We start from the raw sequence: 16,700 nt of genomic DNA on the forward strand, positions 1-16,700 counted from the left end.
GCTGGCAGTGATAATGCAGCCACAATGCATTTATAATGGTTGCACTGGCAATCGATCGCACCGGACCCGGGCGCTATGTGTTGAAGTTCAGCCGCCGGACGATATCGACACTCGGTTTGCGAGGTAAATTGACCCGGATCGCAAAGTAAATCGTAAGCACGTAATGTGTAATTTAGACGCAATAATGATATTCCAGCTCAACGCCGACGGTACGCCATGTTGCGTTAGGACTTCGTAATTTTGGTCGATGGAGGTAGATACGGCGCCAAGCGATTTCAGAATCCATAGTACAAGCATTTTGTTGAACTAATTTTGAGTTATACTTGTTACCATCGGTTTTTGTCCTTCGAAATTGATTTTTGGCTATTATTTGTCACATTTTGTAATTTTTTAAATTCCTTTTTTAATACTTGCTTTCTAGCTCATTGCTGTTATTACTTACTTTTAATATCTTTGAAATTTCAAAAGGACATTGCACACCTTTCCGTTTTGTGGAAGGAAATTCTTTATCCCAATTAATTGCTTATCATTCCAATTTGATTTTAATTAGAAAACAAAACATACGCAGAGTAAAAAAATGATATTGAGATGAGGATTAATATCTTCAATTATTAGCTTTCCCAAAACCAAATACAGATGTTTCTTAATACTTTTAAAATGTAGTATAATAGGGGGTTATAAACAAATGGATAAAAAAACTACTAGCTGACAATTTGTTTTGTTTATATTCTTTTGGTTTTGAGTAAAATTTCAATTTTTATGTGATAACTGATATAACAAATTTCCTCCCAATCTCGGCATACCAGAATTTCCTGACCTATTTCTGGATACGAAATGGAAAATTACCCTTGTTAGCACCATTAAATGATGAAATAACATTTTTTAATCGGAGAAGTTCTTTATGTTGTTTACATTCGTATACAAAAATACAGTTAAACCACCTGTAATCGAACCTAATGACCTAATGACTTGTTGAAATTTAACACAACATCCACACTTTTTGTAATAAATTAAATCAAAGATGTAGGCTATTGATTTGCTCGATTTTGACAGCACAGTAAATTTATCCCCTCGATGCTGCACTCAATACTGCCCACCTAGCTTTACAAACCCCGTATCCCTTCCGGGATGCTTTCAATCTCGTCCTTTCGTATTCCCAGCACCCGTCAGCTATAGCACTCGGTTTTATCGCGCCACCAACTTCTCCCACTTCGTGACTATTGGTGCGATGAGATGTTTTCAACGCCAGCACCGGTCCCGGGTCGTGATCGGAATGTTCTAATGCATTTCTGATTACTACTCCCACGGGGTGTTCCCCGAGGACAACGGATTACACACCAGAATGAAGCCTATACGCACCGCTTCCTTTACCTCGCACAAAGAGCGAATGAGATGCGATCCAAACTGTCTCCGGGGCGCGATCGAATGCGAACCATGGTGATTGGAAAACGCAACGAACGTCCTTCGATTCGATTTCCCGGGCTTTGCGCCAGCAAACAGAGCAACAACCACCAGCCACGGTGACGGGCCCGCGCTGCGGACGATGTAAATTCTTTGTGGATGAATTAATTTGATTTGCATTTCTGCATGCGTTCGGTGAGAGTGCTGCAGGCGATTGCGATTTGCTGCGTGTGAAAGGTGATGGCCGAGGTGATGAAGAATGTGTACACTTGCATGCATCCGGGGTGGCGATGGCGATGGACGAATGCTAGTACACTGCCGTAGTACCCAGCAGACAAACGATGCGATGCCTAATGGGCTTGCAGCGGGAAATCGAAGCATTCCAGCATGATAAATGATGTCGCATCGGGCGGATTACTACAGACATTTTATTCGAATGATGAGTTTTGATGAAAAATGCTTTTGTCAGCATTGTTCATCAATCGAATGTAAAAGGTGAAGCATGACAACATCAATTCCTGTTAAAAGGAACCAAATGATTACAGTATTGCCTACATTTAGGCGTATATTTGCAAGTAAATATGAAAGAATTTCTTTTTCAGAAACAAAACGGTTCGCACATTTTTCCTAAATAGAAAACAAACCCTTAACTGTGCGCTGCTCCATTCTCCAAAGCTCCAATGAAAGCCGTAAACGGTAGAAAACAAAATCCTCTTGAATGGATGAAAAGCTCACGGGAAATAAAGTGCCTTAGGAGTGAGGGACAAACAAACACGAACGGCACAACCCCCGGCGCACGGAATGTAATCTGAAAGTGATGGCTAAGCTCGGATTTCATCATGGTAATCCGATGATAGCTTTCGTTCGCTTGCAACCTACATCGTTCACCCGCGTCATGGCAGGACATGGCATCCTGCTTCCCGAACGGGTTAACCGACGTTAAAAGAAAGCCAGCAAACCAGAAGAGTACTGCAACTAGGTATGCGCGGGACAGCCCATTTTATCGGTTGGAAATCAACGGGCTATAATAACAACAAACAAAAAAAAACTCACAGCCCCACCAGGTTAGCAACCGGAAAACGTGAATTTCGGAATGGCTACGGCTATTATGCCCACATAAATACTGCGTGCGGGTAAGCTCAATACCGGTTTTGTGTACAGGTCGTGGAAAATAAAATCTAATGGAACTGCCCGGAATGAACCGAACAAGGATTTGCTTGGGTTGAGTTTGCCCTGCTAGCTCCGTTGCTAACCGTATTCGTAGATGCCTTCCTGTTGCCTGTTGTCCGGACGCTAAAAAGATCTAAAGAAATCATTCTGCTCGAGAATAGGTCCACATCCACGGTTGGGGTTAGTGATTGCTTTCGCGTACGTCGCTTGCATTTTAAGCAAATTGATACTTTTAGCAAGCTTGCAATGCTTCGTGTCCTGTCGCTGTAGACCCTGTATGTTCGGCTTAACTCACTCATCTTTCTGCGCCCTTAGGTCTTTAGCCTTAACGAGCCTTATATTTCTTACTCACCCACCCAATGCCTGCCAGTGTATTACTCAAACCGTTGATAAAGTTTTACAAATTATTCTTCCACTACGACACGGTCGGAGGAGTGCGAGCATCGGAATAAAAACTGCACCCCACCCAAGCGCCGATGTAATCCGAGCATTTTCCGAAAATAAATCCATTTTGAAAAGCCACGCTTAAGCGCCTCCAAGCAAAACGTGATCATCACGCGTTCGTCTTGGAGCACAGCAAACACACGGAGAAAAAGTTGAACCAAGGCCAAAAGCACGTCGCTCGTGTGAAGGCGTTTGTGTGTGCTTGTGTGTGCACAGGCACTCGTGAGGATCTGATTACGCTAATATGTGTTTACCAACGTCGCCTTTCACCTCGTGCCAAAGCGAAAAGGTATTGCTTGCAAGGGTCGTCCGAGCGCTAAAAAGTTGCAAAAGTCGTCCGAGTTACGCCTGAGCATCAAACAGAGCGTAGCAACGGGCAGGAAAAAAGCGGGGCGAATCCCCTTCACACTTCCCACGGGCACTACACGCCTTGTCACCGTTTGAAGTTATTCATACGTTTGCATATGTGATTATGTACACGTTTTTGCGCTCCATTCCCGTTGGCGCTGTGTAAAGAGCCTCCCCTTACCCAACAACCTTTGCAACATGTTTGCAGAGAAAAACACACACACATCGTAAAATTAAAGGCTCGTGCGCGTCGGAGAAAATCAATAGAATAAGGCACTCCGCCTTGCTTCAAAGCAAAGAACACGGACGATCGTTCTTTTTAAAGCTCGTATGCTTTACGTTTTCATCTTTCCGAGGAACTTCCAGAATGGAAAGAAAACAGTCTGGACCCGTCTCGTAAGCTACGGTCGTAATACATCTACTTACTGCACATCAAATGAATAAATAAACTGACAACTGCGAAGGCTCACCAAGAAGACCAGGCCAGTGAAGACCACGGTTCTTACGGCATCTACGGAACCGCCCGATCGGGTAATGTAAGAAATGAAATGGAATTCGATCGTTTGAGGTTATGTTTTCCATTCGAATTGACTCTTTGCTTTCGTTCGAATTGCTTCTTTTTTCCCTTTTTTGCCCTTCTTTCTTTCTTAAAAAAAAAACAAACCTTCATTTTCCAAGAAAGCATAACTTCTGCATATCGACTGCAGCGCACTGCAGCGCGTCTGCCTCAGTTTTTTTTTTCTCCCCAAAATTCCCGCCGCATTTGCTCCACTAATCCTCTCCATGCACACGGAGGGCAAAAAAACCTCACAATCGAACCACCTTATATCGTGGTCACAGATGCAAACTTTTCCAACACGTTTTCTTGCTTTTTTATCCAGCAAGCAAGCAAAGAGCTTCCAGAACCTGCAATATCAGGTGGTGGATACGGTCGGAGGAAAGTGCATCCCGATGGATCACGCAAGGGACCAATTGAATCCGGCTCATCGAAAATGACCGTCTGGAGGTAGACGACGAAATTCCCAGCACAAAACTCCCAGACCGCTGCTGCTGCTGCTACTGCTGGATTCGCCCGGTCTGGCTGGTTGTAGCCCCGGACATGACTGGAATGTCTAAACAGTCACCGGTGCTTCTTGAGGTTTGGCCCCGAACGATAAGGCGCACTGGCAACTCCAACTCATGGACTCAAAGGACGACTCTCAGCAACAGCAACAACAACAAGGAAAAAAGCACCCGTTTGGTTTTGTATGTTACGTACCCCAGCCCTGGCTCCGGAGGTGGGCTGAAAAGTCAAATAAAATTAAACGACCTGACCCACACCGACTACCAACCGGAGTCACGGAGTGCCGAGACCAATCCCACCAGGCATGCGAATAAACAGACCCAGTGCACGAGCGAAGCAAACCGGCTTCATCCCTTCTGGGACGGACTGTTTGTTTTACACTAATTTCACCAACTTTCTGCTCACCAGCTGTTCGACTAAAGGCAACGTGGTGATGGGGAATCACTGGGAAATGGGTGGGAGATGGGTAGGGGAGAAAACTGCAGCTGTAAAAATATCCTCAGGCAAAATTTTGTTTTCCCTTTCCGAAGTGCGGTCCGATGCATCGAAGTGCAGTGCGTTTGGCCGTACGTACGGATAGAGATTTTGTGTGACTGCTGAAAGCTTTACTGAGTGTGTGTGTTGGGGGTGGAATTCACATTCCAAGCGTTCGTATGACGATGACCAAAGTGACTATTAGATTTCTCTTACGAGGCACAGGTACTGCCGCATCTCACAACTCTTCCGCAGCACAGTTAGTTTGCTATTCTATTGCATGCAGTATAATTTTATTAACTGGTGCTAACGAACGCTTTTAGCTGTTTTTAAAGGAAAAGATATGATCTCGGGCCAATGGTTGGTGTGTGTGTGTCTGCTGTTTGTTCCACCAGATCGCCCGTGGTGTGTTCGAAAACATATGCTTTTGATGTGCTTTTAGTAAGATCACTAGCGATAATGTGATACTAGAGCTTACATAGAGATGATGTCAACCCTTGCTAATGAACCTTGCTTTGCAATGAACAATGATCATGAAAAGTTTAAGCCATTTTTCAACATTCAATTCTACAAAAGGAATTGAAGAACTGTAAAACATCGTAAACTATATCAGTACAAACATTGAGAATCGTAGAACATATCCAAAACTAGATTGGAGAACTACTAACAATGAAGCCCTTTCCGTTTCTAGATCGTAGACCAAAATTTCTGCCTATCAACTGTTTGCATTGTATAGCAGTTTTCGAGCAGCTATCGAAGTGGGTATAATATACAGGTGGGCTTATCCCAAGGTGTATGAATTTAAAAGACTGATTTTTATTGCTTCTGCTTCTGAATGAAGATTTTAAGAGTGTTTTGAGTATTCGTCAAGCCCCGACAATGCTCGTTGGAGCTAAAGTTTTCACTCGTTCTGTCAAAAAGTGATGTTCAAATTTGGTTATAAAAAACTTGCTATGAGACCACCTGGACTACATACACTTTGATTCTGGATTCCATCACCAGATCTCTTTAATGCACCTTGGAATGAATGTACACCACCTTGTTTTGCCCTTTTTTCGAGCAGGTATTCGAATCAAATTTTCTTTCCGACTTTTCGATCTTTTAGACAGAATACTGCAGGCTAGTCTTATGTGTGGTTTTGTATGAAGTTTTTACATGATTTCAGTCTCCAACTGTCAAACTCCATACAAAAAACTGACTAGAATCATGAAGGGCCCCAATCATGGAAAACCACAATATAAGATAATTAAAGCCATTTTATACTACCTATTGCATACTTTATGTCTGATTCATATAAAATAAATACAATAAAAGTCCAATAAGTAGTTTTTAAAGGTATATTTAAGAAACAGCCACTGTAGTGTACTGCCCACTGGAACAAACTATCGAATACATGATTTAGGCAACAACTTGGCTTCGCTCTTTGTTAGCTCACAAGCTAAAAACGGTTTAGAAAAAAAACCCTAATTAAAGACATTCCCTTCATAGTGGTTTAAGTGACACAACTTTGTCGTGAAAATTCATTAGCTAACCTACATTCAACCATCAAGAGACAAGCCCCCCACCCCTCCATCCGTATCGTGTGTAGGCGGAGCCTTCTCTTATCTTCCTCGCTGCACGACTGCTTTGTTCCCTGCTGACAGTTCGAACATATTCTTCTTCATCAAATTATTTTCAGCTCCATCACCGGGCTCCATCGTCCAACGCGCCACGTCGTTGGACATGATGCGGATAAGGCATCGTTAGGACTTCTTTCTATTCCCATCCAAAGTGTGTTCTTTTTTTTTGCTGCTGTTGTCCCTTCTGCCGTTTCCACACACTGAAGTAATTTGAAGAATTTTAGCGTAAAATTCAACCTTCTTTCCAGGACCGTCGTACGCTCGAGCCATCTGTTTGGAGGGAAAGTTTTTTTTTGTGTGCATCGTGAGTGTACACCGCTTCCACTTATCAGGCTTCGCCAAACAATGAGCTCCCCGGATACAACGAAGCTACAGTTGTGTATTTTTTGTGTGCGTTCTATCTCTCCACAATATACGAGTGAGAGGGAGCGAAAGAAGGGAAGCAACAAAAAAAGCCCTACAACTCCAAAACATTCCATCGTTCTTGCGCATCTTCCTACGGCACCCTCCCCCGGAGTTGCGTTGCGGCGTAATGAAAACGCAAAAGTCAACCAAAATAATTAATCACCGAAACCGAAACAACCTTCTCCACCACACCTTTGCAGTTTTTGATCCGCACATTTCTCGTAACGCTCCGATTCCTGACTTTATCATTTAGATTGGATTAATTTTTCTTTCCCGCTCGAGCAGCAGTGGCATGAAAAAACGGCACCCCAGCAAAGGTGCCGGGGACTGGGCCAGAAGCTGAGGAAAATAAGTCTAGCGCTACCACCACTCTCTGGTGTCTGGTGGTTCTGGAGGAAATGTCAAGTACTCATCACGGCATGAGCGGAATGTTCTGGGTGGAGAATCCTACAAACTTCCAACCTCCATCTGCAGCAACATTCCTCACCGGAGAACGGAGTTTCGAGAGGATAAGCAACATACCGACGCTTTCCGAGACTGGCATTGAATGGGAGATTCTTTTCTTTACCTTCGCCTGCTATACCTTTTTTATTCCACAGCAAAAAAGGGGAGCAAAAGGCATTGGTGAAAATTTTCATTGAAAAGCGAAACCTGACGCCATGTTTGGTTTGGCAGAAGATAAAAGTGATACTTCTATCTGACAGTGAAAGAGGTTGGTGGTACAGCTTGGGCATGGAGCATACAAACGCCAATTCAAATAAAAATCATTAAGAAACATTTCTATTTGATGATTTTCCTTTTTGTTAACCCTCGCTCAGAAAATCAACAAAATCCCACTAATACCTTTTCCCGATCCGACAAACGAATCCATTTCGCGGGCAATTATAGGCTCACTGCTAGTCACCCTGTCCCTAGTACTCGCGTCTGTCATCACCCTCCAAATCGTTCGCCTTGATTTGCTAAGCTCATTAAAACGCCACCCGAAATCGGAAGAACTCACTAGGACGGTGGAGACGGCACGAGGATTAGCTCTAATGAACGGTACTCCAAACAAAAGCATTTTCCAAAAAGCGCCACGGCGCATTGCGCGCTTTCCACGGCACCTGCCATACAGTGGATCCACTCCGGCTTGACGGGTATAAGCTTTCCGGGAGGATTATCACGATTAGATTGGGGAAGCCGCTGGGACACACACACTGCCAACGAGTGTGTGTGTGTAAGTAGCACGTTTCTCAGATGGTAATGCCGGTAAGGTTGTTTGTTTTTGGCCACCTACCGAAGGCATTGAAAAGGACGGAAACATTGACATTGAAAGCGACTGTTGTCACTGGATTTAGCACTGGTGATGTTAATTCCAAATTGCTTCTTTTTAAAACGAGCCATGGGCAGATGGTGACAGGGATGGATTTGAATAGTCTTTACATTTTTAGCGCTTCGCTCTGAGATCTTGGCAATAGGGACGAGTTCTTTTTCAACGGATTTTGAGCCATGTTAAGCGAATTTTTAACACATCTTAGAGTAATTTATTATGACACTTTGATAAGATGTTTGTACTTGTTTCTCTGTTCTTCGTAAATGTTAAATCGAGTTGATTTTTAAATCTATGTAGTTAATGATTAGAGGATATGTTTCTGATGAAGAATCAGTGAGTAGTTAATCATCTATAATAACATATTTAAACTAGATTAGATTTTCATTTATTGAAACAAAAAAACTTGTTTTTGAAATGAATTTTGTAATCTTCGTTAAGTCTAGTGATCGTGAAGTGAATAAAACCTAAACATCCATAAGTTTGATTATAGCTGATGAAAGTAACAATTACTCAATTAAATATTTTATCCAAAACATCATTTTCTTCATCATTAACCATGTGGCATATTTGGTTAATACTCCTAGAAGTTGACAAGTATATTATAAAAAGTAAATCTACTGAGTTCTTGATAATCATTAGATCCCTTAGAAGAACGATAAAGCAATTAAAATGTATAATCCATTATTTATTCAGCTTTTAGAGTCAACATTACATACTAGTAAAAATGTCTCCGAAGGACAACATCATTTATGGAACAGGAAAATCCTCGACAACCGAGGCCCTTGAATTATAAGAATTCGGAATATCTTTATCTTGGAACCATGGAACCTCCTAAAAACGGTATTACAGTTTGACGCAAGTACTTACAAGGATGCACTAGCCAGCTCAACATCGGAAGAGAACAATTCGATCCCGTAAAATACATTTCAAACAATAACAATAGAAACTCAAATGATCTGTCATTGTTTCCTCGGTATACACTAGATATTCATTCGACAATGTTGAATAGGGATTTTACGGATTGGAATTGCAGTTTGAAGTGTTGAACTGACTAGAGAAATACTGTAAGTTTAACTATAAATAACAGAGGTTCAAACAAATATAATTGCCCCATAATATCCCGACAATAACATCCCAAGCGTGAATGATGTAATGCAGCATCAATTAACCTAACAAATTTCACTTACCTTCTTGTTATCGCGAAACTTCAGCCAGCCGGACACGATTGTCTGATCACCTGCGAGCACATCACTTGCCCCACTAACACCAACACCTTGATCCGTATCTTCCATACCATCCCCACCGGCACCAACACCACCACCACCACCACCTCTCGGCTCACCACCAGGTGGGCTACAGACAATGCTCCGTGCCGGTGATGAAAACACTCCCGGCTCACCCAAAACACTCTTCGCCGGGCTACCACCGGCTGGGCCATGAAACCCTGCCCCTGAAGCCGCATGATGGTGGTATGGACGATGCACGGGCGACGAAAACACTCCCGGCTCACCGAGCACACTTTTGGCAGGGGAGGCAGGATACGCCTGCCCTACCGCCGCCCCGAACTGACGACGCACCGGAACGGGAGAATTTTCACATGAACTTACACCACCACCGCCGCCGCCCGTGCCACCGCTGGCAAGTCCGAAATTGTGACGCACTACGTTCTTGCGCAGACAGCTGCTGCCCGTACTGCCGCAGTCCGAATCAACGCGCTTACGCATCACCTGTGGCTCCGCACTGCTGCACACACACTCGGACGCGGCCCGACGCTTGACCGGTACGGCCGATCCACCAGCACACTCGCACGGTTGCTGCTGCAGAAAGCGGCGCGAGACGAGCGGCGAATCGAACGCTTCCATCTCGCTTACCTCGCGCCGACCGGCGATCGGTGTCGATCGCTGGTCCCGAATCACGCCCTGCAGCTTGTCGAGCCGCCTGTTCGGCAGCGGGGACGATTTGGCGCTTTGCGAGCCGCTTTCGAGCAGCAGCAGGGCGGCCGCATGGTGCGGCAGATGGTGTGCGGGATCGTGACGGCGGGGCACGTTGGGCGAGTTTTTGCACGATTCCGAACCGTGCAGATGCTGCTGGAAGGTGGCGGCCATCCCAACGGAGCACTGTGGATGGTCGGTGCTGCGCTTCGGTGCCGACGTTATCGGTGGTGCTTGACCTTGGTCGGCCATTTTGTGTTTTGTTTTCGTGTGAGTGGAGTGGATGAACCTGCAGGTAGGAAGATCGAGATAAAAGAACGAAAATAGATTAGAAGGCGAGCGATGATAGATTCAAAATGTATTACATTTTAGAGTTGTTGATATACGAATGTAAGTTTCTGAGAACTGGTTCTTTTATTTGTATTATGATTTATTAATTCATGATTAATTTGAAGTGCAATATAGATACTTCTGTACATCATATTCTTTTAGACATATTTTCAAAAGTTAGTCTGAGTTACGGTCGAAAGTGGTTCCACATCAAACATCATAATTACGGCCGTAATCAACCGTCATTTAATTAATCAATATTAATTTAAATAATTTATTATACATTAACAAATTGTATGGAACTGTAAGTAATCCTCGTAACACAATGAGGAACTTTACAGTCGTTGCCTCTAAATTTTTACGCTAACTCACCTATTTTTGTCTCAAAGGCACCAATTTTTGACAGCGTATCTCAATTTTTGCCTTGAAGGCATCAATTTTTGACTGTGCGTCAATCGCTTTATTTACAAAATTTTAAGTAATTTCTGAAACTGTGTGTTTTAAATGATTAATATTAAGTTAAGTAGTAAATCATTTTATTGATAGGAGATTCGAAGTGAAAAAAAATGGCATGTTTTTTCAGCTGTAAACAAAAGCTTTAGAATTTCTAAAATTTCATCATTTTTTCTCAAGAAACAATCAATTTCCACAGTTTTTGTATTTTTTATGTCATGATTCCTACAGCAGTAAAAAATTGATGACTTACAAACAAAAATTGATGCGCACTGTCAAAAATTGATGCCTTAGAGCCAAAATTAGGTGGCAACGACTGTATCTTTCTAAGTTTTTAGATAAAAATAAATGAAATCAATTAAAATGCACAAATAAAACTTTAAACTTGTTAGGTAAGCATATAACAAGCACAGTTTTACTAGATCTCTTCAAATCCAAAATTATCACACAAGTGTTGAGTTGTTATAACAATATAACACGAATTGTCTGTATCGACCATCGTGTCTCTATTTCTTGCTCATTGTACTGCCACGAGCAGTTAATTCGCACAGACCGATACGAACATCAAGCACTGAGTCACAGAACTATCTGATTATTCATTGCTGCATGTACGCACAAGGCTAATCTCGTGACACGTTTTCGGCTCCGAATATTTCCCAAACTGCCACTAAACACATCTTCGCTCTAATTATGACCAATGGATAATTTGTAAGCACACAAACCAGCCTCACTCGAAAATGCGGTGCGCCTTGCACAGCTGTCGCAGCCAGCCACTCGAATTTTCTACGTAGCTGGTTTGACATTATAATGAGCGGGGGAAATTTTCTACACCAGCAGCAACAACGGCAGCAGCATCAGCACCACATCCTCCGCAGCACACCAACACGCCGTGCCATCTCCGCTCCGATGCTTAAACGCTGCTGTTTGTGTCCTATTCTGAGCCAATTTAGTTCAATTATTTATCACGGCTTGGGCGGCTCCCGGGGCTGCTTCTGCTCCTGTCGTCCTTCCCCCCAAAACAACTGCCGGCGTTGGGAAGCGTGCACGCATAAAGCGGCTAATTTCCGGTACGATGTCTGCCCCGCCGGCCGACAGTGACCGCCCGGTATGGCGTTCCCGATGGCTAGCTGCCCTGAAGCCTGAGCGAAATTATTATGATCAACATGATCCTCGGACGCGGTGCAAAATGCTGTACTTTGCATTCATTGTCCTCCTGGGTGAGGTTTCCGAGACCGGGATGCATGCATCAAGACCTGGTTGGAGCATTGCGCCGGTTGCGTAGCCGCTGGGAAAATGCGACATTACGTGTCCCGAGTTTCTCTGCCGGCCTCCATGAGGTCGATTTTGGGCCTGACTCGTAGCATTCGGTAGTGAAATTGGACATGACGAAAACAATCGGTCTGCTCGAACATTGCCTACCACACAAGCATTCGAAACATTCACGCGCGCCCAATGGCTTGTAGCTGCTGCTGCTGCTGCTGCTTCCGCAAAGTGCTACAAAATGCAATCCACGCTAAAACACGTACCAGAACGACTCATGACGTCCAGACAACAGGCCGTCGACTGGCTGGGGTGACTGTGAAATCGACCAACCATTTAGCGGAGGCTGTGTGAGGAGGTTTGGAATGTTAAATGAATTTCATGTCCACTGCAGCCAACATCGGAGGCTTTTGGGTGAACCATTATCATTGTCATTCTTTCGTTACATCTTGTTTGTGTGATTTGTGACTGTCTGAAGAGTTGGGAAAAAGGGATTGATGTTGAGAATGGAAAGCGTTGTTTGTGTTCTTTTCTGGAGCTTTAAAGCTTTAAAGGATGCATTAGAATTATTATATATGAATCGTCTTTTGTCATAAGACAACACATGTTCCCTTTTCTGCTCTACCACACCTCAACGACACTATCATATTAATTAAATGGCAAAAATCAATCATTCGCGGTGCGAAAGCAACTGTCGTTGCGCTCTCCATATTGTACCGCATATTGGTTGAAACGCACATCCTGCCCAACAAACATCCCAATCCGGCCCAGCTGACGACCTACGCAATCCTGCCATCCCCCCCCCCCCCCGATCCCTGTCCCTCTCTGTCCGCAGCACGCTAATAAACCGATTTCCTGTTTTCTCATCAAAATGTAAATCAGTCTATTTATTTGCTCCTTCAACCTTCAACCGACGTTCGATTGACGTTTTCGGGTAGCAGTGCCAGCCCTCACCAACCTCAGCGTTCCCGTCCGCACGCGCAAGATACATTGCAGACGACGAAAGCCGTGCTAGTGCGGAAGTAAAACAATCTCATGACTGCCGTCGAGGTCGAGTGAAGAAAAATGACTCCTGACAGAAAAATCAATACCAATCGCATGTATCGCACACACACATTTCGCACACGGAAGTGTCGTCCCAGTTTTCTTCCTGATGCTTCGTCAGCTCTATCTGCAGGTTCCGTTTGGACACGCGCCAGCTTCACCCAGCCAGGGGGGGTGGTGCTCGCACTGAAACGCTGCCGATGATGCCGTTTGGTTTAAAAATTTAAATCAAAAACCGTTCCCTTTTCGTGCTGCAAAGTGACGAACGGGACGGAGACACGCTGCGCTTAGAAATTCCAATCCAGGAGTGCTCTCTGCGCTATCCGGCTCGAAGGACCAACATTCTAACCTTTTGCGCGGTGCCTTTGGTTGGTCGGTTTTCCTGCGCTCCCTTTCAAAACAGCCAACAACGAAAACCGAACCCTCACAAACGCTGGACGAGCGTGGAATCTTTCCAAAAATAAACCTTCATTTCTTCGCCCACGGAAGCGGCACAAAACGGGTGCCACCGTTGAATATTTATTTCTATGGATCCACAATCCACTCGCACGTGGCGTACCTGTGCCTGCTATACTAACCGGCGGATACACGGGAAAACCTCGCCAAACCCCCACGACCAAAATGCCAAAGAAAATATTGAAGGAGTTTTGGGTTGCAGAAAAAGACCCGGCAATATCTTGCAAAACTTTCCTCCGCGTGCAAACCTGCTGCCAAGTGTCGATCCTATTGCTCAAGCTTTTTCCGGAACGATTCCAAAATACTACATTCCGCCCGCGCTTGGTAGAAAAAGGAAACACACTTTTTGGGGAAAAATAGGGAAAAGCAGTTCCCCGAGAAAGGCGAAGGAAGGGCGAAAAGAATAATATGTGTATGTGAGTGGTGGAAAATCCTCCGGCAAATAATCCACTTGTTTGTGTACCACACGTTTCAGGTACGTGCCTCTTCAATAGATATACCGTGCCGCAAGGAGAGAAGTGTGCTTCTGGAGGGTTTTTTTGCCAGTGGATGTTCAAAAACACCCATCTCCAAAGCAAAGGACCCGAGTTCTGAGTTCGCACTCCCGAGCTGCCCGAATGTGGGACAAGTTACACAACGAATGGTGGATGGCACAAGTTTATGCATTCAGCGACGCGACCGAGAGTGGAGGACAATCGGACGGAGCAGAAACTCCCCACGCAGAGAATGTCAAAACCACAGACCGGACCGGAGCACCTTTTCATTTCTCCAATAGTGCTACAGTTGGAGGGATTTCTATCGTTTGTCAAATATTTTTGCTCTCCACACTTTTTGCTGCGAGTGCAGATGGATTTCCCGAGCAAGATGGTTGTTTATATATCTTGTCGTACGAGATTTTCATTTCTTGCTGCCCTGACGCATTCCAATTGTGATGTGATGGTGAGATATGCCGGGATACTTTAAAGGTGGAGTGGAAATTTGTCTTCAATAAGGATGAAATTGGGTAAGATAAGAACAATGTGAGCACGTGGTAAGGCTTTATACATTCTTAAAGAATATAATGCTGCCCGTAGCTCTTACTGGTAGATACAAATTGATCAGCACACTATCAAATTAATGTTCCTGTAGCACACCTCCAACGCTCCCTTGTGCAGCAAAAAGCAATTAATAACACCCAAAAACATTTGTTGCGATTTTGCTCCCTGCACAAGATATTTCATGTCCGTTTTTGTACTCCTTCTGTTGTTCTTCCATTTCCACAAGTCATTCCAACGGCCCGCCAGTCGCATTAGGCCACACTGCGCTCAAACACGCTAGATATGCGTCCCTCGGCGCGATAGTACTTGCTAGACAAGCTCGTTATCACTGCCGAACGCAAATCCTTAAGTAGCTGTCAATGCAGTACTCCATTAGTGAGCCGGTGTGGCACATTCGTGCCGTCACGGCCCGTCCAGGCCCGCGCATTAACAGTCACCGTCACGAAAGTTGTCATTGTTGAGACGGGAGTCGTGCCGTCGTGGCAATTGGGGTACGCTTTCATATTCGTGAGTGGTTACAATGTAGGGAAAGTGATAGCATGCGCTACCTGCCTGGCAACCAGTCGATGAAGGGTTCCAGCACAATCAGCCACACTTCGGTGGCGTTGTGTCCCTGTCCATAGGTCTTCAATTCATTTTGCCGTTCGCTTGTAATTTGTTAACTACTGTGGAGCTGTCTGTAGCAAGCGAAACAAAACCGAACTCGGAAAGGGAAATGGATTGTGGCGCTCATGACTGTGGCGAACTCTGAACCAGTAGGAAGGAGAGAAAAAAGAAGGTAATCCCTTACAAGCTGCTGTCCGAATCGCTCCGAACATCGAAGGCAATTTTTCCACGCCAATGTTGAGTATCACAGCGCACCAAATGGCCTAATGTTGCCGCAATGATACGATCTTTTTGCCCTACGCTTCTTGGAGGCGTTTCTTAAGGCTTGAGCCTAAAATTAGCATTGCTGCATGGAAAAATTGTACTTGGTTTGATCTATCTAAGGCTTACCCGGAAGACTCCATCGGTCTGCACGAAAAAGAGAAAAAAAAAACAAGAAACTAAAGAAAAACGTCATTAAAGGAAGTACAGAAAAATTGCAACTCATCGCCACAGCGGCTCCCGAGCACGCCTATCACCCTAATGGTGGCCGTCATGTTTGGTAAAACTTTTATTTTAGATTACATGTACGCAGTTTAGTTCGGGTCCCCGGGAGTTCCTTGTTTGGGTTGCCCCCATTTCCCCACGGACCTGACTGGTGAGTGGGAAAACTGCAATCGCTTCGCCAGCTAAACCATCTCAGACACCATCAGTGATGACGTGTGTGCGTGTGTGCCTGCGTGTTAGCTAGGGGGGACGATTTGATTGAAGGCTGCGGCCGAACTTCTTGGCCGGACCGAACGGGGCCGCATCCGGCCCTGTGTCTTGATATATTTACTTACTTTACGAGCTGTCAGAAAGTTTATGGTCATAAATAATGGCGACGAAACGGGTGCACGGAGCGTTTTGATGGAAATTCCGCACCCTCCGCACCCGGGCTGGTGACCCCCGCTGGGACACTGCTGGATACGGAGGGGAGGAGTTGGAGAGGCAACAGACCCCCGCAGGTCTCCCGGACTGATGGAATTACGAAGGATTTCGTTCGTTTTTTTTTTTTTGCTTGCTATCTAAAGCATCGGACGGAGCAGATATAGAAGAGCGTTTCCTAGGAGCAAATAAAACCTGTCCCCGTCGCAGTAGTTCTGTAGGGTTGATAAATTGTTTTATATGCTGGGCTTAACAAATTTTAGGCTTCATGTCCAGCAGCACAATCTGACCAGAGTAAGCCGACAACAAAATTCAGAAAAGAAGAAGAAATATATACAAAATTGGAAGAATTGGGAGTTCAATTTCACTTTCATTTGGTCCCATAACTGGACCACTTTGGGCAGGTGATTCGGTTATACAAATGGGAGATTTTTTTTATTC

General features: G+C 44.6%; 1 protein-coding gene across 7 annotated transcripts in view; it reads right to left on the reverse strand.

Moving 5' to 3' along the window:
- Positions 1-16,700, reverse strand: part of LOC121598671 — a 441,765-nt gene that overhangs the window by 402,705 nt on the left and 22,360 nt on the right. For all 7 annotated transcript variants that reach the window (XM_041925845.1, XM_041925844.1, XM_041925843.1 and 4 more), the window contains one exon: positions 9,424-10,456. In XM_041925845.1, the coding sequence (XP_041781779.1) occupies positions 9,424-10,419 (996 nt within the window). In that variant the 5' untranslated portion in view covers positions 10,420-10,456. The remainder of the gene's footprint in view (positions 1-9,423; positions 10,457-16,700) is intronic.

This window comes from Anopheles merus, chromosome 3L (genome assembly GCF_017562075.2).
Source record: "Anopheles merus strain MAF chromosome 3L, AmerM5.1, whole genome shotgun sequence".
Taxonomy (NCBI): Eukaryota; Metazoa; Arthropoda; class Insecta; order Diptera; family Culicidae; genus Anopheles; species Anopheles merus.